Source organism: Vigna unguiculata, chromosome 7 (assembly GCF_037176805.1).
Source record: "Vigna unguiculata cultivar grain cowpea cultivar isolate G323 ecotype 2 chromosome 7, ASM3717680v1, whole genome shotgun sequence".
Lineage (NCBI taxonomy): Eukaryota > Viridiplantae > Streptophyta > Magnoliopsida > Fabales > Fabaceae > Vigna > Vigna unguiculata.
The window spans coordinates 45176080-45200013 of NC_140798.1; the positions used below are offsets into that span (position 1 = coordinate 45176080).

Below are 23934 nucleotides of genomic sequence, written 5' to 3' on the forward strand. Positions count from 1 at the left end.
TATTTTAAACTAAAATAAATTATGTTTTTATCTCTACTTTTTAAATGGTTGTTAATTTAAATTCTATTATTTTTTTAAATTACAATAATTATTTTACTGTTTTATTCTTTTATATTATTACTTATTTAAATTCATTTTTTTTAAATTAAATTAAATAACTATCTACAATAAAAATAAAAAAAGACACACATGTATTTCCACCGGTAGAATTAAAGTTGAATTAGTTATAACAGTGAACCAATTATTTATCTTTCTTCTATATTTACAAAACGTATTATTAATAAAAGTAACTTTTATTACAAAAATATAAACTATTTTATTTATAAGATTGGAAAACATTTTCAAGTCTTAGTAAAACTGAATTAAGAATGACCAAATTCAGTAATTTTATATTTTATTTTCATTTATTAAGACAACAACAAATCTTTTAACTTTTTTTTTTTTATGATTTTTGTTGCAAAATTTTTATATTTGAACTATTATTTTATGGGGTTTTTACAAGAGACAATGCCGTTAGGAAGAACTAACTTACTTATTTTAGTTTATTATTACCACCTAACAGAAAATCTATTTTGACGACAGGAGAGAAAATAAACTTTATTTTATAAACTTGAGAAAGTATAATTGTTGATATGGTTATTTTCATTTTGTTTGGTTAAACTCTCACAAAGTTGTTCTCAGTTTTTTAAAACAAAGGTTAAATACCTTTTCAAAAAAGAAATAACCCAATATTCCTTGTTTTAATCAAGTTATTTATTTAATCTGACATTTTAACAAATAATAATTTCAATTGAATTCATTTAAAAATAGCATACTCTTAATTGGATTGTTATGGGTTTCTATTTTGGCTTTTCCCACGCACCTTATCTAATACCGTTGTGGACACGTGGACACGTGTCACTCTTGTCTTGATCTCTGTTACTAAAAACGACGTCGTTATTCCATTGGGATACCTCACCTTTCTCCTTAAGAACACACACATCTCACACTTTGGCTCACAGTGTACAATTCAGACAGAAGAGAAGAGACGATAATGGTGGGTTTTGGCGGGAAAAAAGTGCACCAAATGATCGTTGATTTCGGCGGCAGTGGCTTCGGCCAGGTCGCTATCGCTGTAGCAGTCTCCTTCCTCGTCCGCGTCTTCTCCGCTCCCAGCCCTGCTCTCTCGCCGGATAACGACCTCTACGATTCGCTGGAGAACGGTTCTAAGGATGCCGAAGCTCCTGGCGCCGGAAAGGTCACACCGGTCACAATCAGATGGAGTAGCGTCAATTGCTGCCTCTACGATAGATCCACCAGGACCGTGGGTTCCTGTTTCTTTCTGTTCTTGAATGTTACCTAACACACTGTTGATTAAGCTTGAGTATTACAGGCTTTGGATATTTATTGTAATTAATCTGTTAATCATTTCGTGACATGCAATCTTATTTTGGTTCTACCTTTGAAATTTGCATGTTGAATTTCACATCAACCTTTGTATTAGATGCTTAGTTTTATAGGGATTTCTTGATTTATTTTGGTTTATTTTTTATAATCTGGTGATTCTTGGAAGGTGATGTTAATGAATAGGTGAGATTTCTGCTTAGAAATATGAGTGGAATAGCGACACCTGGAAGGTTATTAGCCATAATGGGACCTTCAGGTTCAGGGAAGACAACGTTGCTTAATGTTCTTGCGGGTCAGGTCACAGCATCTCCTCGAATGTATTTGACTGGTCATGTGGAGTTTAATAGAAAGCCTGCTTCGAAGAGCGCGTGCAAGTATGCTTGTTTGTTTGAGTTTTTTTTTTTTTTATGTTTTCAGTTGCATGCTGAGAAGATTCATTAAGATGCCTTTCATTATTGGTGTAGGTTTGCTTATGTGAGACAGGAGGATCTCTTTTTCTCGCAACTCACTGTTCGGGAGACGTTGTCACTTGCTACCGAACTTCAGCTTCCTAACATATCTTCTGCGGAAGAGAGGGATGAGTTCGTGAACAATCTCCTTTTCAAACTAGGCTTGGTGAGATTGCTTTTGTATCCCGGAACCTTTTCATGTTGGAATGTAGGAACAGTTTTAAATAGGCTATTCTATAATCCTTTATATTATCCTTGAAGAATGAATTTCAATTCATCCATTGTGATCAACTACAAGTCTACAACTACAATTTGTATTTAAATAATTTTTTTCAGCTTTCCTATTTCAGATTTATGATAGGAAATGTGTTCCACTTGCTGATAGTTGTTTCGTACTGATACTCCCTTTGGCACCTGTATGTTTTTTCTTCAAAAGGTTAGTTGTGCTGATACACGTGTTGGTGATGCAAAAGTTCGTGGAATTAGTGGTGGTGAAAAGAAACGGTTGTCCTTGGCGTGTGAACTGCTTGCAAGTCCATCTGTTATATTTGCCGATGAACCCACAACAGGTGATCACACACTTGCAAAATCTGCTTTTAAATTGAATTTAAACTTTGCATTTGATATAGTCTAGGTGTGTGGCCGGTAAAGCAAGAATATATGCTGCCTTTAAATTAATATTAAGAAATAGTTCAGGGAGATAAGTTTTGAACCAGAACTGGTTTTTCTAACATTGACATATACTTAAGGGATTTCTTGTTTCGTACTGATACTCCCTTTCACCTTTGATGATTTTGTCACAGAATGTCCCCCCCCCCCCACCTTTTTTTTTTTATATATTTTTCATGTAATATTGTGCAAATGGTCAATTTTTACAGACTATTATCAGCGTTTTCACTTCGCCTATTTTGTCATAAAGTTGCTTTGTGTGCTTTCAGGACTTGATGCCTTCCAGGCTGAGAAAGTCATGGAAACTCTCCAGCAACTTGCACAAGATGGTCATACCGTTATATGTTCTATACATCAGCCAAGAGGCTCAGTGTATAGTAAATTTGATGATATCATCTTGCTAACAGAGGGTTCACTTGCCTATGCTGGTCCTGCTCATCAAGAACCACTGACATACTTCTCAAAATTTGGGTTAGCCTCTTAATCTTATTAACATTATTCCATTATACATTCTCCATACGAGGAATTCTCTTAACTCTCAATATTATATTGCTTAAAACCTTTTATTTGGTAACTGACTTATTTATACTCAGTTGCGAAAACACCCATTTTTGTCTATTATTTGACAATATTAATTTAAATTGGTATACTTCTAGCATAGCCGAGAAATCCAGACTAACAATATATGGGTTGTTGAATCAATGCGAAATCACAGTTGCTATCTTTATATATCTGAATCGGAGTAAAAAATAGCACATTGAAATAATTATTAAGATGTGGACTTTAAACTTAATTCAACCTTATAAAACCAGTTTGCATAATAAGGTTTGTCCTTATAAATTCATCTTATCTTATGTGATATCTCTAACACAACCCCTCATGCCGATAATTGTGGCTAGTCCAATAGCATCCTAATAGTGGGTTGCATGATAGGTCAAACTAACAACAAATGTCATTAGAATAAATATCTAAATGACTTTAATACTATATTAAGAAGTGGACTTTAATCTTGACTCAACCCAACAAATTTGATGTGTAAGGTGAGTTTTGCACTCACTTCTATACTATAAATTTGTCTTATCTCTAGTTGATGTATGATTTCCAACAATAATATTATAATATTTTGAAAGAGTTCAGTAGACATATGTTGTCAGGGTAAGTTTTTTTTTTTTTTTTTACATTGTTAACCAATCATGAATATCCTCAGTATGACTATAAGGTAATTATCATAAAATTTACCAAGATTGCCACATAAGGGGATTTGGGATTGGATGGTAGTATGAAAAACCTTTATTTTCCTGTGTATATGTTATTTATTCTTTTATCTATGACTTTTTCCTCTTTTATGAATAATTGGTGGGTAACTGTTCATTTAACAGGTACCGGTGCCCAGATAATGTAAATCCTGCTGAATTTTTGGCTGATCTCATATCCATAGACTACAGTTCTGCTCATAGTGTCTATACCTCTCGAAAAAGAGTTGATGGTCTTATTCAGTCATTATCGGAATCGTTATCAAGAATCATATACACAAGTCAAATTAATGTAAACGATCTCCCAAATGTAAACGGTCTCTCGAACAGTAGAAAGAAAATCACCCAGAGGGCAGTACGAAAGAAGAAAGGAACTTGGTGGAAGCAATTTAGGTTGCTCCTAAAAAGAGCGTGGATGCAGGTCCTCCCTTTTTTAATTCTGTCTGTTTTCCCTTAGGATGGGAGAACATGCATAAATTGCTTGATAGTACCATAAAGTTTGCCTTCTTGCACAGATTTAAGTATATTGAGGTTTCCTTATGTCATTTGGCAAGATATAATCACAAAAGTGGGATATTTATCGTTTTCACATCTGATATCTTGTGTTGTTAAATTATTTATTTTCTCCATATTAAAAATTCAACGTTTTTACTAGATATATAATGAAACTTATTTTTCATTCATTGGATTAATGATACGCTGATTAGGCTTCGCGAGATGCACCAACAAACAAAGTTCGGGCAAGGATGTCAATTGCATCAGCAATTATCTTTGGGTCAGTATTTTGGAGAATGGGAAATTCTCAGACCTCAGTACAAGACAGAATGGGATTGCTTCAGGTATGTGATGTTCTTGATTCATGTTGCTTGTTTCTCATATTTCCCTGCTGCTAACATGCATTGCAGTACAACAAAGAAATGTTTCTATGCTACATATGCAATTTTATTCTACAATGTGGTAGGAACCCATGAATAGAAAATGGTGTTTCAGATAGGTAACAGGAAAGGGAGAAAGAACATAATGCTGCAGTTATTAGTGATTGAATTTCAAACAAAAACATAGAGGAACTCTCCTTCTGGTCGTTTCCCCTTCAGGCTTTTACCAAGGGTTACCCTGTTCACAAATGTGCTAATGCTCTGTTCTCCAAAACTATTAAAACTAAATGAACTTTCTACCCTTTTTTTTTTTTTTACTTCTCTGAATTTTGGCATAGGCACCTGTCTGCAAGTATGTACCTCTGTTTTGAGCATACTTAACACGTGAATAAACCACATATATCTGATAAACTGTTCATTAGGATGTGAAGCTAGTGATCCAATGTTTTCCAACTACATTTAGATACTTGAGGCGGTTCTAATTAATATTGTGAAGTAGTTAGGAAGAAAAAATTTGAACAAGGAAAAAGATAGTAACGATAGAGTAACCATGTTATCTTGAATGGTTATTATTTCATGATGTAAATTAGTAAGTTCCAAGGAGAAAAATGAAAAATATGTAATTTGGTATTTGTCATAAAATGTTCTTGCACCGCTACCAATTTTATTTATTTGTCATGTTAGTTTAATTGATTTTGTAAGGTCAAATTCATAAAATAACAGTGTGATTTTTGCTTGTTGACAAAAGTAAAAATATTATGGGGCCACCAATTAATTGTACAGGGATAGTGTATACAAAATCTAGAACACTTGACTATTTGAGTTCCATCTTTTATCCTGTAATTGTCTTGACAATCACTTTGAAATGCTTTCAACCCAAATCTTGTTATGTTATCAACATGACAATTTCAGTTGGCTAAGTTTGCTTTCCTCAATTACATGGTGAGGCTCACAGGTTACTGCAATAAACACAGCTATGGCTGCTCTCACAAAGACGATAGGTGTGTTTCCAAAGGAACGGGCAATTGTAGATAGAGAACGAGCTAAAGGTTCCTATTCCTTGGGTCCCTATCTGTTCTCAAAATTGTTGGCTGAGCTTCCCATTGGAGCAGCATTTCCATTAATGTTTGGTACTGTTTTGTATCCAATGGCACGTCTTCATCCTACTTTGCAAAGGTTAGTTTCTATCTTAGCCAGTTTGAATAAAAATTTCATATTTTACATTTTGTTGGATAGTAGATTGAAAGTTTCTATAATTTTTTGTATAAAGAGGACCGTCAAATGTGCATGATTTTCTAAGCCGTCCTTCACAATCCATTATTGCCCTTGTTTCATTTATGAGGATTATTTTTATTTCAGTTCTAAATGTAGCAGGGGTATATACATACATAGGGGGTGACCAATGAATGTCCTTCCCTCTTTCCCTTGATCTTTTTTTTGTATTCATTATAAAAAAAGATAATAATGCAAGGAAAGGATGAAAAGTTTATCCTTTGACAGCGTCTGTTCACTTTCCTCCTTTCTGCCTTTATTCTTTCGAGGGCTTTATTCCTGTTAATTCTTCCTTTCTCTTATAATTAACTTCTTAGTTTGGTATTTTAGATTTGGAAAGTTCTGTGGCATTATAACTATGGAATCTTTTGCTGCATCTGCTATGGGTCTCACTGTTGGTGCTATGGTTCCAACCACTGAAGCAGCAATGGCAGTAGGGCCCTCTCTGATGACAGTTTTTATTGTTTTCGGAGGCTACTATGCTAATCCTGAGAATACCCCAATCATTTTCCGCTGGATTCCTAATGTTTCGCTGATTAGATGGTAAGCTCAGTTCTGATTTATGAGTTAGCAAGGAGTTAACTTCAACTATATAGCTTTTACTAGGAAATAGAACTTGATTGAGCTAAATATCCTTGCAGTGCTTATTAATGGTTTCCTTTGCTCTGATACTAATGATTACCAAATTGATTTATGCACACTTTCAGGGCTTTTCAGGGACTTTCTATCAATGAATTTAGTGGTCTTCAATTTGACCATCAACATTCATTTGATATTCGAACTGGAGAGCAGGTGAGAGTAGAATTATCAATCTTTTCATTTCAATTCGAATTAAGGTCAGGTTTGATAGAAATGGAAAAAGAGAGGATATATCGAGACCTTTGGACATCAAAACTTTAGAGAAATCTTATGAATTATTTAAAAAGGAAAGTAGTGAAGCAGGGAAACATGGTTCCTTTTGGGTTTTTAACTAATATGTACAAGTGAGGGAGGAAGAAAAGACCAGTCATCATCAGTTTTGAATCAACTTATATCTTTTAATGTTACTGAACTACAGTTGTTGCTTGAGTAGTGAGGTTTTAACTCTCTCTCCATATAAATGGTAATTTTGGAATATTAGCCTGGACATATAATATACTCTCACTCAACCATTTCTGTTTAAATTGAAATTAAATTGTGATCAGTTGTCATCTCTTGGGTAACTGTACCTGGAATAGATGCTACCACACAATAATACAAATTACCTATCTGCATTTCCGCTGTTAGAATATGTGGAAAACTGGTAGTTTATTTTGTTTTCTATGCGCTTTCTCGAATGCTGATCCAACTCTCTTTGGTACTCCCTTCCCTTTTTCACAGGCGCTAGAGCGGTTTTCCTTTGGGAAAAGTAGGATCAGGGATACGGTGATAGCACAAAATAGAATACTACTATTTTGGTATTTCACCACCTATCTTCTCCTCGAGAAAAACAAACCCAAATACGAGCCACTTCAAATCCCTGCTGACGACAAGGAGCCAATAATAAAAACTGAGATGCTCCATTCTCTACAAGTTGAACAGATAGTTGAAGCTCCTCCAGTTGACCAAGTTGATTCCAACCAGCCCCCTGAGTCAGCTGGAGGAGATCTTGTTGGTCCTTTTGTCCTCGAAGGTTTGTAATCAGCTGGGCCTACTGCTGTTCATATCAGATATTTATCTATTTATTGATTTATCTAATACAGGTGCTAAGTAGAAAAGAAAAGATACATTTGCGAAGGATGACCAGCAAATACTGAGACAGTAAGCCGTTTCCTATAGAACAAGACCACAAACACAATGTGATAATTGGACAACGAAAACATCAGCTAATGCTTACAGGATGTTAGTTTTGGGCCGAATTACAGGCTTTTAGATGTCATAATAAAGAGCGATGGGTTATAATCCGGGACTGTCTCATGTTGGTTCATTTGATTACTGTTTTTTTTTTTTTTTCATTCAATGATCAGAGATTACGTGGAATCATCCATGAGATGGGTTTTTCTTGACTGTTACTACCGTGACCAACAATTTGTGAAAATTGAGGTTGGTCACAGGTTTTTTTTTTTTTTTCTGTGAACTTAGTTTTGAATTACATTGGCCTAATTGATCATTTCTTCCTACCTAAGTTGTGGGCTTATTTCCCTTTTTCTTTCCCGTTGGTAGCGGGGCTTATTTTCCAATTCCTAATATGATGTTTGAAAGCAGAAAATGAAGGAAAATCTCTGTCGCTGTTAAAAGTTCAGAAGAAACCAAGAAATGGGAATAGATATTTCTCTCTTTTTACCGATTGAGTTAAAGGAGAGGAATGGAAAATAACTATTTAAGGAGGAGACGCGTGTAAAAATAACTTTTCTTTTTAGTTAAAGGAAAGGATGGAAGGATAAAATAACAAAAAATAGTTAAAAGTATTTTAGTTTACATTCCAAAAAAAGTTTGTATAGTTTAAATGATTGTTTATTTGTTGTTGTTTTGTTTAGCCCTCAATTAATTAGAAATTGCAATAAACTTGAATTTGAGTGTTTTTATTAAATAAATTGACTAGTTCAGTAAAAGCAATAAATTGTGACAGATGAGGATATAGTGGATTATTAAAGTATTTTTAATTGGAATCTATAATTATGACAATTTATTTGTTTCCGTTAATGATTCATGTTCTAATTTTCATTAAGAGAATCAAACAAGGGGTTCTATTTTCTTTTTTTAATTCTTCTTTTCTATCCTTTTCTTTTATTTTCCATAGAATTAAACAGAACATGCTATTTATCCTCCCCAAAGATTTGACCTTTGTTACCGTCATGGTGGTATCACGACTTCAATTTATCAATGCGTTGATTTTTTTACTTTTTATTTGTTTAATTTCCGAATCACGTATTTTATTCTTACAATATTATTTAATTTTAAAATTTATTAAATAAAGCTGCCCTGTCAAAACAAAAACAAAAAAAAAAATCAATAGAGTCATTTGAAACATCAGCGTTCAAATAATTTAATTTAATATTGTAGCGTAGGCTCTTCGGCTTGGCCCCATTAACGATCATCCTATGATTAGCTATTTTTATTTGATTTAAAAACTGAAGTGTCTTCCAAATTGCAATATATTATGGGCATAATGTTGGGCAGTTATGTACACAAGAAACAGAACAAATCCAAAAAGTTGTTCAAGACAAGAAGGTTCTCTTAGCGTACGAAACATTCAAATTCAAATCAATGTACACGCTACCTTCAACCCCAATTACATGCTCTGCCGTAATTCCCAATCTCTCTTTCTTCGAATCTTCATTTTACGCCCAATCCTCCACTCCACCGTCCTCTACCTCCCCATGCTATTTTACACACACACACATGTTTATAAATAACCCATTGCATTCTCATCCCCATAACAACATCTCCTGTGTATTCTCAAGTTCTACAAAATGCAAGCAACATCTCTATGTTCTCCTGTGTTCTTATCAAACCCTCTTTCACGAGAACACAAGATTTTCTCTAATGTCACCACCCCTCGTAGGAGTTTAATCTGTGCATCAAAAAGTGACTCGTTCGGGCACCACTATGAGGGGAAGATGGTGGACGAGAACATGATCCTTCTCAGAATGCGAATTCGAGAGATTGAGATGATCGAATTGAAGGGTAAAGCTTCTTCGGATTGGAGTGAATGGGAGAAGAAGCATTTCCAGAATTATGATTCGGATGTATGCGAAGCAGTTGGAGTGTTGCAAAGAGTGTTAATGAACACTAGACCTTCTCTTGCACTTGCCACATTCGCTCTTCTTACGCTAACCATGTCAATGTCAATGTTGCAACTTCTGTTTCATCTTCTAGGGTTGGACAAAGGAATCCTATGATATCTGAAAAGGGCAATGGATTGAGATCACAAACCATGTTCTTACTTGATGTAGAAATTATTCTTCTTTCAAATATTAAAAAATAAAATAGGTAAATATTCATTTTTAAATTAAAGAAAGTATGAATGTCACGTAACTTCAAAACAAAACGTAATTGGAAACAACAACATATACAATTTTAGTTGGAGCTCATGCCTCAAAACTTATGTTTGTCCTAAGAATTTTTTATTATAGACGCTTATTCTCATGTAACCTCCTATTTCCTGAAAGAGAAAGTTCTGTGATTGGAAACAGTAACAGGTTGATAAAGCAAGCATTTAATATTTCATAAAATATTTAAAAAAGTAAGAAACAAATTAATATTTTTATATGAAGTACGTAAATATCGTCACAACTTCAAAGAAACATATGAAAAAGTGCACTTATTCTAGAATGGTTAGTTTCGTAGCAGGGAAGAAGTTTCACTTCTTAATTAACCTATTCTTTCACGTTGTTTGCTTCTTCATGTTGTTTAAGATTGTAGAGATAGAGAAGGTCAATTTTTCTACTTTCTCTGACAACGTGCATGGCTCTAATTATAAGCACCTTTTTCTACAAAACTTTGTTTCTTCCTCAAAATCCAATAACTCTAATTATAACTACGACCACGCTTAATTTAAGTTTAATTTTTATAATTTTAAAAGGGCTTAATAATTATATTATTATTTACCCACCAAACCCAATAATATAGGGTATGGAGTGGATGCATCTATAAAATTAATGTCTTATATTGATTAAAAATAGAGTCTTACAAAATTACGCAGGTAAGAATAATTCTATTATATTAGTTATAGAAATTATTAAATGAAAAGAATATGTGTCAATAAGAATAAGTCGTAAGGTCTATTTTTATTAAAATAAAATTGAAAAGACTTTATAAATTTTCTATTTATAAACCCAGATAAATGTTGAAAAAATACTTCGAAATATCATAAAAAATAAATAAACAACACATTCTAAAAATTTAGTAATATATTGTTATCAGTTTAAAAGTGTTAAGTATGAAGTGAGGTTGACAATTTTTTATTTTTTATTTATTATTTATTAACTGCTCATGCCGACTAGAATATTTATATATATTATTTTCTGAAAGGATATAGCCACAAAAGCTATCAATATATGCTTCCCTTCACTTTGACAATTTCTTGTACACGCTTTAATTTCTAAGAAACTGTCCTCAATTATCTCTATTCAGATAATTAATGTTGATTCTATATAAATATTGCTACTCAGAAGTCAACACCTTTGACTTTATAAATTAAGTATGTTTTTTTAATTATATAAAGGTTTTGATTTGAGTTCTTTCAGTTTTCAATTAAAAAAAAATACGACCACTACTAACATTAAGAAAAAAAACATAACTTTTAGTAAAAAGCATAGGGATTTCAAGTTTTGAATTATACAATTAAATATTCAAATTATATATTTATAAGCAACCTTATCTAAATATTTATTCTAATTGATAATATTAATGTTTTCAATTTTATACAAGATCGTATAATTGTTTCAATTATGAGGGAGTGATTATTTAATAAGAAAAATATTGAACCATTGTGTGCCTCGTGTGTATTCCACATATCACTCGGAAGGATGATATTTTTTAGAAAATATTTTTTTCTATACTGCAATGACTGTAAAAAATAAATTACATCGTATTAAAATTATTAAAATCAAATTAATTAAACTTCACCTTATTTGTCATATTTATAAAATAATAAATGTTAGCCTCTTAATCTCATCACACAATACCCAAAAGAGTTTAATGATTATGGAAGGTTAATATAAAATATTTTAATAACATTATAGCTATGTCTTGTATTTGTAATTTTTTAAATATTTAACGTGTGAAAACAAAATAATAGTAGAGATAAAGTTTCAATTTTTTAATTTTTAAATACAAGAGAAAGAAACAAACATTTCTTAATATTGATAATTCATAACTAAAATAATAAAAGCCACTTTAATAAAAGTAATTACTTCACAAAAAATAAAAATTTCAAAACAATCTTTATAATTAAACAAAACTTTAAAACCACTTTGCATTATTAGATTGGGATGCATAAAATATTTGTCCTATTGATAATAATGGAGTAGTTGAAGCTTGAAAAAGAGAAATGTAGATTAGTGTGCAGGGTGAGTGTAGGGTATTTATATACTCTTTGGCATTAATTACTTGCCTAACATTAAATTAATGTTCTCATTTAATGTCATGCTGGTTCCATAAATAGGAACCTTCATCAATCATCTTCAACCATACGCAATACACTAATACTATAATTTTACTCCTAGATAAGATGCAGAGAACCTGAACCTCAAAAAAAAAAAAACACTGAATCAAAGTTGACATTAACAATAACAAATCGCCGACATCATTGTTCTTTTTCTTTTTATTTTCTTGCAATAAAAGTCAAGCCTACCCTATACCCTTTGCCCCACACTCTATCTAAACTCTTATTTTTTTTACACTTTCATAACTCTTTTTTTCTTCTATTTAATCAATCCAATCAATAATGCTATCCTAATTTTTATTCACATGCTTCACCCAAATTAATAATTTTTTCATTCTTCATATCCACGTTTGTTAGAATTGAAGTTTAAATTTAATTGAATTCTACAAAATCGGTTCGTAAGATATAGATTACACTCACTTATATATTATAAATTGTTTTTATCTTTAGTTGATGTGAAAGTTTCAAGAACATTAAATTACGTAAATGTTGGGTAGATCTATACTGTATATGATGTTGTAGAGACAAGTTTATAGTTCTCAATTGTGTTGTATTGCTGTTTCTGCCACAACTCAAATATTGGTCGACAAAGTCACTATCAAAGAAAGACTTTTATATGTATTCACAAAGGATGCTTTTTAATAACCGTTGATGTTTTTGTTTCCAACTATTTAAATAAATGTCCTTTTATTTATAATATACATAATAAAATTTGTTGTTATATTACATTCTCTTCATCATTTTTTGTATCAGATTAGTTTCTGCTACATGGAATCACATACACAAACCTTCCACAAGTTGTTCTTTAAAATAGTACAAGTCAACAACGGTGCATCCCATTAATCTACAGAGAAGTTCGACGAACTTCACGATTACTCCATTTTCCACAGACACGCGTCACCTTTTCCTTCATCCGTATAATTAATATCCTCGAACAAATCCAGCTACACTCTAGAAACGCGCTTTTACAAAGACATTAACTAACTGTTGTTTAAAATAAACACGGTTTTGGCCATTAATTACTTCTTCTCTAAGGCTTTCCGTTGCAAAAAAAAGTGTTATAATATGAGCCAAACAAACAGAACCTTCTCCCAATGCCTATAAATATAACACCATTCCTCTTCCACTCCCATCACCAAATCCATAGCACACAACGCAGTTTTTCACATACAGAAAAAAGCATGCAATCAACTTCTTTGCTCAATTCCTCACGAATCTTGTTCCACCCATTTTCATCCTCAAAACCATGTTGTTGCAGTGGTGGCAGGAAAAGTTGTTGTTTATTATCTCCGATTAAGTGTTCGATGAGAGGTTCGGCAGATCAGAACTTCAGTGGAAGGTTGGTGGATGAGGGCATGATAACACTGAGGAAGAGGATCCATGAGATGAACATGATAGAGAGGAACTACGAGCCACCTTCGGATTGGATGGATTGGGAGAAACGCTATTATACCAAGTATGATTCCATCATTTGTGATGCATTGGGGGTTTTGCAGACCCAGTTGATGAATACTAGACCTAGTTTTGCTCTTGGAGCCATGGCTTTGGTTGCAATCAGTGTTCCAACTTCTTCTGCACTGGTTTTCTTTCATTTGGTTCAGTTGGCTAAGACTGTTCTTGCTGGAGTTCCTCCCTCCTAGACCAAAATATTGTTCATCATGTGTTGAATTTGGTTTCATATTTGTAAAAACCATTCAATTCATCCCAATTGGTGTAGATTTTGATTTTACCTATATACAGATTAGTAAATGTTATGATTTGACTCGCTTTGTAATTGTGAGTTGCTTTTGCTTGAAGAAAATGGCGTCGTCAGATTCCTAAATAATGCAGTTATATATTAAAAAATGTTGAAGATGAATATGGTGAAAAGGAAAATACAGAAGAAGAAGAAGAAAAGGGTGTTTCTTACTTTCTTTCCCATAAACAATTGATTCCAATAATCACAAAAGCATACATCAGCAAGTGCTGAATCAGCCCCTATGTGCATGTTACTTTTATTAGTTTATTTTGTTATGAAAATGATATTTCAATATCTTAGATCTCCAAAGATAGATCGAGTGTCTTCAAAGGTAGGTTTTGAAAATGTGATTCCAGATAAACTATTCGAATTGGGAACTCTGCCAATTTTGAAATCGAAAGTTATATATAATTATCTCATTAGGTTCATGTAAAATAATTTTAATTAATTAAATGTAATTATAGTCGATTACTCTGTAACAATTTTTATGATATTTAATTGACTATTAAAAAATAAGAAGAAAATTTTAACAAACAAGAAGAAAATTATTGAAAAACAGTGACGATCTGAGCAACAATGTTATTATTTCTCTAAATCCAGATCAACGTTACTCTTGATGTGCCTCTCTCCTTCCTCCTTTATTATAAATAACAAATAGAGCTTTACTTATGTCATCTTCTAGAACCAGCTTTCTACATCATTAAATTTTACATTGATTTGAAATGTCGCAATAAATTTCAATAAATGAACGAACTCACGTTAGATCAGAAAGCATTCAAACTTTTTATATACAGTTTAAATTAAATCAGACTCTTTTAGTATTTTGATTAAAAATATTCCAATTAGGTTAAAGGTGAGTTTATTTGTAAACCCACCAAATTTTTCCTTTTCTCAAAAGTTTAAGGGTTAATTTAATCTATCTGTTTGCTATATTATATAAATTATATTTTAATTTTCAACTATTATCTCTATAATAATATTATATTAAATAGTTAAAGACTTTAATTATATTAAAAAAATAAATTAATTTATTTTTATTGAACTATAATAAATATATTAATTGTAATGGATTAATATAGATAAAAAAGGTTGGCTTAGAAAAAACAAAAAATTCATTTTCAATTTAATCGTAGTAATTTCACCCATATAAATCTATTTACTTAAACACCCTTAACATTAATTCAGGAAATTATTAGAAAATTGAAAAAAGTGATATAAGAAATATAATTTTAGTTTTTGTAAATATAAAAGTTATGTTTTTTTTAATATTACTCTTAATACTAAAAATAATTACTTTTTTAATATTATATCCTTACTTATTAACAAAATAATATATGACAATATATATACCAATAATTTTTTTTCTTATTTAGTATATTTCATTTTAATTTTTTTATTTTTAATTGTGTTTTAGAAATTAAATACTATAAACTTCAAAATTATTATCATGGTACGTATAAAATAATAAAGAAAAAGAAAAGATAAATAATTTTTTTTCACTTGGCACAAGTTTCGATGTATAATACTATACTATTACGTTTCGTTTATTATTTTATTTTTTATATGAAAATCTCCAATTTTTATTATTTTTTTAACATTATTTTTATTCAAATTATAAATTCTATGTCAAATATTATATATATATATATATATATATATATTTTGAACGAAACTATAAAACTGAAATTAGTATAAACCCTAAATTTTAACTCATTAAAATAATATAGTACAAATACAAATAAGGCTTGTTTCTGCTAGTATTGAGAAAGTATATTTAAATGTCCCTTCTAATTTCCAAACATTGTAAAATTTAAATTTAATGAGAAGATAAACTATATTTTATGCAAACCTTTTTATAACAATTTCTTTATAAAATGTTGTTTAAGATTACTTATTGACACTTCAAAATAAAACGCCTCATTTAAAATTTTTAAATCATAAAACACTGGTTAAATAGTTAAATTTTTAAACACTAGTCAGTTTCTCCATTTTATAGAAGATAAACCATTTTTTTTCCTTCACCATTGTCTCCACCTAAAATGTATGAAAATATAGTTGTTTCTTCTCACGCTAATTATACACATGGCTGTGTCACCCTCATCAATTAACATGTAAACTCATTATAATAAACCATATACTTTTTAATCGGAAAGATTGTAATCTATCTTATTGATTGTAACCAGATTTTTCACTGCATAAAAACTTTGCTGATGAAACAATCATAGGTTATAATAAATAAAAAAAAAAACAAAAAACAAGGACAAGACAACATGTATTGTTCACATTATAATCTCTTAGTTTTCTACAATACAAACAACATTTGCAGCAACAAATTATTGTCCCTTTCACAGAAAGTTGCGTTCACAACATAGATTTTTCAATTTCTGCTACATCCTTTCAAGTTGATCTCTTATTCATGCAAAAAGCTGGTCTTTTCAGATATGATAGATTCCCTTGGCAAACCCTACAAGATGAAACAGAAGTTGCAGCGTGGCCATGGACATGGTTAGCATAAGAAGAGCGAATGTGGCAAGTGCAAAAGAAGGTCTAGTCTTCATTAACACTCTCTGCAACACTCCAACTGCATCACATACATCCGAATCATAATTCTGAAAATACTTCTTCTCCCATTCGTTCCAATCCGAAGAAGCTTTAGTCTTCATTTCGAGCATCTCAATCTCTCGAATTCGCATTCTGAGAAGGATCATGTTCTCGTCCACCATCTTCCCATCACAGTGGTGCCCAGAGGAGTCACTTTTTGATGCACAGATTAAACTCCTACGAGGGTTGGTGGCATCAAAGAAGACCTTGTGTTCTCGTGAAAGAGGGTGTGATAAGAACACATGGGAAGACAGAGAGGTTGCTTGCATTTTGTAGAACTTGAAAATGCTCGAAAGGGATCAAATGTTTCAATGGATAGTTTTGTGATTGGAGTGTTTTGAAAGGAACAAGGGTGTTGTGTTGTGTGTTACAGCTTAAAATGAAGATTCAAAGAATGAGAGATTGGTAATTAAGGCACACCAAATCAATTACAGATGGAATGGGAAAGTGGCGTGTCCATTTATTTCAGTCTATCTTTGCTTTTAAGAGTAAATTTTGACCAAATTCAGGCACACCAAACAAATTTCTTTCCCACAAAAATAAATTATTTAAAATCTTAAAAGTATTTTTTTTCTTTTCAAATCTAATATATTTTCTTTATCTTTAACTTTTTTTCATAATCTCAATTTTTTTTATTATTTTAAACTAAAATAACTTGAACTAATTAATTTAAGTGTATTCATAAATATTTAGCAGGAGGAACAAGATAGAACGTTTTAAAAAATATATATAAAAGTTGACATTTTAGGTTATGTTAATACAGAAATTTTAGGTTATGTTAATAAAAGTTGACATTTATACGTGTGAATAAGGACGTTTTCGGTATACACAATTACTTTGAGTTGGTACAAATTTGTTTTTCATGCGTTCTCCACATATTACTTTACTTCCAAGATTTTCTTATAATATCTATAATTTGTTCGTTCAAATATTAATAATACTTTTGAATAGTGTTGCAACACTTCCAAAAAACAGCTTAAATCCTTCAACTTAAAGAGAAACAAAATAAAATTAAAATCTACATAATACCAGCATAGGTGAAAACTACATGTTTAGTGTAATCTTCACCTGAAATTATTTGAATTCTATCTTCATCCACACCATCTGCTTTGCTACTTACTTATACTTCGTAACAGAACAATGTGTGCATCTGCTTTGCTACTTATACTTCATCACAGAACAATGTGTGCACAAGTTAATTGTAAATAGCATTCAATGTTAATTTGTTCAAATTTAATTTAATTGTAAATTATTATTGAAGACAATAGTAAGCTTAATTAGCTTTACAACTCAAATTCAATGGAATTAGACACTTTTTGGACTTGATATATAAAAAAATCTCAACATATTTATGGACGTTAATATATATTAATTCAAGTGACTTTCAGTAGTAACAATAGAAATGATTAATCATTTCTCACTCCTTTATCGAAATAATGGTAAATCAATACAAATATGCAAACTCCTACCAAATCAAAAATCTCCAGACAACATAAAATAAATATAAAATGGCAAATTACATAACTTAATTGTTGTTCAAGACTTGGTTTTCATAGCATTATGTTTACAGAAATTTTTGCACAAATTGTTTTTTAAAACATTATCAAAAACTCAACCTCAGCAATTATAAAGACTTACTTAAGGCTATGAACTATTAAAGGTAATGAACTTTAAGTAGTTCAACATTCCTTGGATATAATAAGATAGAAATAAAGTACCAACAAAGTTTAAAGTCTAACAAATATAATAACTGCAAATCATGATATATTCATATTCAGTTTTATTCAACTTCATATACAACTTAAAATACTTATATCATTACTTCTCCCATCAAAATACATAACACTGTTAATTGATTACAGTTAATCGAGTCTCCAAAAGCTAACATGCAGACATTTTCAGTAATCCATTAAATGTCAAGAAAAAGGTGACATCCTGCTTCCCCTTCTAGATCCTTCTAGATTCTTCAAAGGAAAATTCTCCCTTATGAATCATCTGTTACATCATTAACTAGAACACGCTCTTAGGTAAAACAATGTCGACATATATAACAACAGTCTGATTAAAAAACCCCTCAACTCTAAGTGCAAAAGAACAAAAGCCGCCAGAGAAGTCACCTGATTCTGCTCAAAGAAATAAAACACTGTCAACAAACACAGTATCCTGATCCAAAAAAACCCATAAACTCAAAGTGTAAAGGAACCAACGTCAGAGAAATGCCCTAAACCTTCAAAAGGGTTCTTTTCAGCAGTTAAACAAGAGTCTCCTTCAGCCGCTGCAGAAGAATTCCTATCAACATAAAATACCGATAACAAGTGAATATACTGTAACAGAAAGTACTCTAACATACAATAAAACAAAAAGGAACTACAAGATCAAAAAGGTAAAATAACAAGTTCAGCCTATACCTCTCATCGCAACTGTAATCTCAATAAAACTGTTTGATAATCTCGAATCGACCATTTGCAACCTTCATGGCAATACCTGGTAAAAAAAAACCAAACAGGAGCCAAACAGATAAAAGAAATGAAGAGGCCCCTTCAGTCCAAGACGTGACAGTGACGGCCGAATGCAGCTCCCGCATCGTTGAATCAGAAGCGCACCACCTTAACTGTTACAACCTTAACTGTTTCATGGGCTGACATTGACCTTAAATGGTGAACTCTTGAACCAACGAGTCAGCAGCTGAGTCACAGCCTTCTACCGCCGCGGACTGGACTGAAGTGAGCCCCTTCGTAACCCTTACATAATTTAAATTTAATTCGTTTTCTCATCACATACTCTATACAACCACATGCATGTTAGTATTTGTAGCACAGAAACTCTATAGCACTGCATTTGTCAAAGAAAAAACCACCCATGGACAAAGCAATGCAAACCTTACTGTGCAGTCTAATAGAAAATAAAAACATAGAATTAACATTTATATTCAAAGATGGCTAGACTTCTAGCAAAACATTAGAAAACGGGTCTCACAGAGAAAGAGAGATAGGCGAAGGAGGGAGAGAGAGGAGTGACAAACATTAACATGTTTGGACACAGTACGAGGAAAAGAAGAGGGTAAGGGCGTGTTTAAATAGGAGAAGGTAGGGGATATTTTGGGACATACAAATCTAAAAGCAGGGTGAGCGAAGATTCTGGATGATGATGATGGTGTTGAAGTGAGGCCTTTTCATTTCAATCCATGAAGACAACTCTTTAATTTCGTACACTTGCTTGTATCTAATCAAACAGCTGTATGGCTTAACATTATCTATCTCTCTGTGACACAACACAACACAGCTGGCTCCATTACTCTTCCATTGGCCTTGCTGACACCTCTTCCTCCATCAATTGTCCTTCTATAATTAACCTAAATCACTTTCTACATTTTCCCATTCTTTTTTTTTTTCCATTTTGTTTACTTATAAAACTTATCATAGCCATTAGTGCAATCTGTGTCGCCTCATTATTACTGTCTTCTTTGTATGCTGTCCAAAGAAAATAAAAAAAAAACACTAATAATATCTCCTAGGCAATTCTAAAACATTAATTAATGAATTCATTACAGTATTATATAATCTTCTTCAAATAACGAATGTTCCTGTCATGGAGTTCATTCTGATTTCTTTACACACAGTATTTGTGTGGTCAAATTTCAACCAGATTCATCATTATTACTGATAAGAAAATAATCCAGAATGCAAGATTATGTTAATGGATCAAAGATTCGGATCAAGATTTTACTGACCCAGCTATAATGACGTTGATGAATACAATATATTTGTTTGTAACAAGCTCCTGTTTCTTCTCAGTGGCTAATTGACCGAGAAGAAAAGAAAAGAGCTAAATTGATTGGTAGGTGCAACAGATATTATGATCATTTCAAATCCATCTTCCATATTTTGTTCGTTATTTTTTTATAGAATATTTAGATAAAATTCTTACAAGTGTTTTCAAAATAAAAGATTACACAATTTTTTTACTGGTTAATATAAATTTATAGAATACTTTATTATACTATTCTTTAAAATCAGTAATCTAACTTTCTATAAACAAATTTTATAAAATATATTTTGTATTTCTAAAATATGTATAAAAAAAATTAATTTGCTCTCATAAATACTTACTGTCTAGTTCAATTGTCATACATACATTAATGATTATTCACTACTTGACTTAAAAGTTACTTTATTGATTATTAATTCTGAAGATTTATCAAATGTGTATATAAGAGAATTTGTATACACATTTGTATATCATTCTCCATGTATGGAGATGAAGTTCAATCTTATGTAGTCATGAAATATGAGTTTCCAGTAAATTTGTAAAATAAAAAATTATATGTAAAAAAAAAAAATATATATATATATATATATATATATATATATATAATGATATTAATGTAAATTATAATACGACGTTTCAAAAAAAAATTAATCAGATAACTTATTTTTAAAACTTGTTCATGAATTAAAAGTTTGTACACTTATTATGCCTAAATTATTTTACCAATCTAAAATTATTTTATATCTTTTATTAAATTTGAAATAATATGTATAAATATGAACTAAATATTTATTTTTTCTATTGATATTTTTTTCAAATCTCTCATACAGTTAAATTAATGTATAATTATTATTATATTATTCATTACTATTTCATAATTATGAAATATGTCATGATTATAATAATTTATATAATTTATAAGGTATGATTTGATTATAATATATATATATATATAACAATTTATTCTGTAAAATTTCTTTTATATTTTTTTTTCTGAGGGTATAACTTCTTTATTCATTACATCTCTTGCATTTCAAACTCTTCTGCATTTCTAACTACTCAAGATGTATTGATTCGAAATCAAAAAAATACTTATTCATTTAAAATTTTTAGGTATTTGTTTATAAAGAAATGGTGGAAGTAGAGAATATATTATTCTATTATTCTCATATTAAAAGAATACTTTGAAAAAGTTTAAGGATGTATTATGCTTCTAAAAGTGTAAACATATTATCTAAAAAAGAAAGTGTAAACATAATTCAACTGCTGAATGAATTTTAAAATTCAAACAAGTTACAGAGTAAATTTATGAAGTTGGCATGGGTAAGAGGAAAAGGTAAGTTCCCATGCAAAGAACCTGGTTCGTTCCCAAAACCAAATAGGTTTTCTCGATCAGATCAATTTCTACCGAAACTAGTTATTTCCGAACCACATCACATGCTTCATTCTCAATTGGTTCATTTCTTTCTTTTCTGATAAACTCACCCCCACAGGTGACATGCACAGATAAATAGCCATTGATGTTTCAGAAGACCTATCAACTAGTATCGCTCATAAATCAAGTTGGGGGAATCTTTTTTTTTTACGAACACGTCTTCTCGTGTGTTGTCTTTTCACTCGGTTTTTTTTTTTTTTTCTTTTACCAAGAGTTTTAACTTTAATGCAACAAATTTTCACCAACAAAGGAACTCTCATTATAATACCTTGTTTGAATGTTTGAATGGTGTGAAATAAAGTGACGAGTAAAACAAAAATTGTATCCATAGTTCAAAGTTGAAGTTCATGGGTAAGTATAGAAAAAATGTAGATTACATTTAACTGTTATGTTTTCGAAAACTCATTACCTGTGATTTAAATTCATTGAAATGCAAACAAGGAAGGTGAGAAATGTTGGACCTATTTGTTTGTCACTTCTTTACATGAATAGTTGCAAAATTCAGGTTTCAGGTTTTTCCCTTTTTCTGCCGTTGCCCTCTCTTTTTTTGTCTTCTTTTATGTGTACTATGCATATGTATGAAAATCACGTGCTATTCACATGTGAACTTTAAAACTTTGTTTTAGAATGTTACAATTTTTTTAAGTATCAATATATCCGATTTAGGATGTGTTCACGTGGAAATTAATTTAGGAAAAAAAATTAAATTTGAATACATTAAAAGATGAAGTTTGTGTTGTTCATTTTAATAATCAATTTGGATTGATATAAGGATTTGCAAACACCAACAAAAAAAACGAAAGAAAAGTGTGAAAAACGAAAAGATAACACGAAAAACAAGGTGTGCAGTTCACTTTTTTTTTTCACATGTTTGAACAGATTTGTGTAAAAAAAATAGATTTAAATAGATTAGAAAATGAAGTTTGTATTGTTCACTTTAATAATTTGTTTAGATTCATATAAGGATTTGCGAACACCAATAAATAAACGAAAGGAAAGTGTGAAAAACGAAAAGAAAACACGAAAAACAAGGTGTGCAGTTCACTTTTTTCTTTCTCCACATGTTTGAACAGATTTGTGTAAAAATAAATAAATTTGAATGGATTAGAATATGAAGTTTGTGTTGTTCACTTTAATAATTTGTTTGGATTCATATAAAGATTTGCGAACACCAACAAAGAAACGAAAGAAAAGTGTGAAAAACGAAAAGAAAACACGAAAAACAAGGTGTGCAGTTCACTTTTTTTTTCACATGTTTGAACAGATTTGTGTAAAAAAAATAGATTTAAATAGATTAGAAAATGAAGTTTGTATTGTTCACTTTAATAATTTGTTTGGATTCATATAAGGATTTGCGAACACCAATAAATAAACGAAAGGAAAGTGTGAAAAACGAAAAGAAAACACGAAAAACAAGGTGTGCAGTTCACTTTTTTCTTTCTCCACATGTTTGAACAGATTTGTGTAAAAATAAATAAATTTGAATGGATTAGAATATGAAGTTTGTGTTGTTCACTTTAATAATTTGTTTGGATTCATATAAAGATTTGCGAACACCAACAAAGAAACGGAAGAAAAGTGTGAAAAACGAAAAGAAAACACGAAAAACAAGGTGTGCAGTTCACTTTTTTCTTTCTCCACATGTTTGAACAGATTTGTGTAAAAATAAATAAATTTGAATGGATTAGAATATGAAGTTTGTGTTGTTCACTTTAATAATTTGTTTGGATTCATATAAAGATTTGCGAACACCAACAAAGAAACGAAAGAAAAGTGTGAAAAACGAAAAGAAAACACGAAAAACAAGGTGTGCAGTTCACTTTTTTCTTTCTCCACATGTTTGAACAGATTTGTGTAAAAATAAATAAATTTGAATGGATTAGAATATGAAGTTTGTGTTGTTCACTTTAATAATTTGTTTGGATTCATATAAAGATTTGCGAACACCAACAAAGAAACGAAAGAAAAGTGTGAAAAACGAAAAGAAAACACGAAAAACAAGGTGTGCAGTTCACTTTTTTCTTTCTTCACATGTTTGAACAGATTTGTGTAAAAATAAATAAATTTGAATGGATTAGAATATGAAGTTTGTGTTATTCACTTTAATAATCTGTTTGGATTCATATAAAGATTTGCGAACACCAACAAAGAAACGAAAGAAAAGTGTGAAAAACGAAAAGAAAACACGAAAAACAAGGTGTGCAGTTCACTTTTTTCTTTCTTCACATGTTTGAACAGATTTGTGTAGAAAATGAATTAAATGTCTTAAAAGCCTTACTTATAATCTCTTATATTATAAAGCTTTTGTAGTTCATTTTAATAATCTTTTTGGATTCGTATAAGGATTTACGAACACCAACA

General features: G+C 30.8%; 4 protein-coding genes and 1 long non-coding RNA gene across 6 annotated transcripts; 3 read left to right on the top strand and 2 right to left on the bottom strand.

Moving 5' to 3' along the window:
- The first annotated feature begins 983 nt into the window (after positions 1–983).
- ABCG7 (ABC-2 type transporter family protein) lies at positions 984–8047 on the top strand. The gene is made up of 12 exons (XM_028080281.2): positions 984–1303; positions 1570–1760; positions 1851–2001; positions 2272–2404; positions 2774–2975; positions 3884–4178; positions 4465–4596; positions 5588–5808; positions 6235–6447; positions 6612–6696; positions 7264–7555; positions 7626–8047. The coding sequence occupies exons 1-12, from the start codon at positions 1034–1036 to the stop codon at positions 7634–7636; spliced, it is 2196 nt and encodes a 731-aa protein (XP_027936082.1). The 5' UTR covers positions 984–1033; the 3' UTR covers positions 7637–8047.
- A 1234-nt stretch (positions 8048–9281) lies between these two features.
- On the top strand, positions 9282–9797 carry LOC114192386 (uncharacterized). The gene has a single exon (XM_028082092.2). It carries the CDS (start codon positions 9336–9338, stop codon positions 9762–9764), a length of 429 nt encoding a protein of 142 aa, XP_027937893.1. The 5' UTR covers positions 9282–9335; the 3' UTR covers positions 9765–9797.
- A 3325-nt stretch (positions 9798–13122) lies between these two features.
- LOC114190223 (uncharacterized) lies at positions 13123–13793 on the top strand. The gene has a single exon (XM_028079022.2). The coding sequence runs from the start codon at positions 13126–13128 to the stop codon at positions 13669–13671; it is 546 nt and encodes a 181-aa protein (XP_027934823.1). The 5' UTR covers positions 13123–13125; the 3' UTR covers positions 13672–13793.
- Positions 13794–16028: 2235 nt separating this feature from the next.
- On the bottom strand, positions 16029–16771 carry LOC114192536 (uncharacterized). The gene has a single exon (XM_028082284.2). It carries the CDS (start codon positions 16637–16639, stop codon positions 16205–16207), a length of 435 nt encoding a protein of 144 aa, XP_027938085.1. The 5' UTR covers positions 16640–16771; the 3' UTR covers positions 16029–16204.
- Positions 16772–18096: 1325 nt separating this feature from the next.
- On the bottom strand, positions 18097–19659 carry LOC146884902 (uncharacterized). Of its 2 annotated transcripts, XR_014996678.1 has the most exons (3): positions 18779–19426; positions 18578–18659; positions 18097–18493 (listed from the first exon to the last, which is right to left on the bottom strand). It is a non-coding gene; the product is annotated as an uncharacterized LOC146884902 (long non-coding RNA). The 2 variants fall into 2 exon arrangements; XR_014996677.1 differs by having other exon boundaries at positions 18097–18659; positions 18779–19659.
- Between the last annotated feature and the right edge of the window lie 4275 nt (positions 19660–23934).

Coding starts and splice junctions, on each gene's coding strand:
- LOC114190223 (XM_028079022.2), top strand. CDS start 13,126: ATGCCTATAAATATAACACCATTCCTCTTCCACTCCCATCACCAAATC.
- LOC114192536 (XM_028082284.2), bottom strand. CDS start 16,639: ATGCAAGCAACCTCTCTGTCTTCCCATGTGTTCTTATCACACCCTCTT.
- LOC114192386 (XM_028082092.2), top strand. CDS start 9,336: ATGCAAGCAACATCTCTATGTTCTCCTGTGTTCTTATCAAACCCTCTT.
- ABCG7 (XM_028080281.2), top strand. CDS start 1,034: ATGGTGGGTTTTGGCGGGAAAAAAGTGCACCAAATGATCGTTGATTTC. Junction 2,405..2,773: donor TGCCGATGAACCCACAACAG/GTGATCACACAC, acceptor GTGTGCTTTCAG/GACTTGATGCCTTCCAGGCT. Junction 5,809..6,234: donor CTTCATCCTACTTTGCAAAG/GTTAGTTTCTAT, acceptor TTGGTATTTTAG/ATTTGGAAAGTTCTGTGGCA.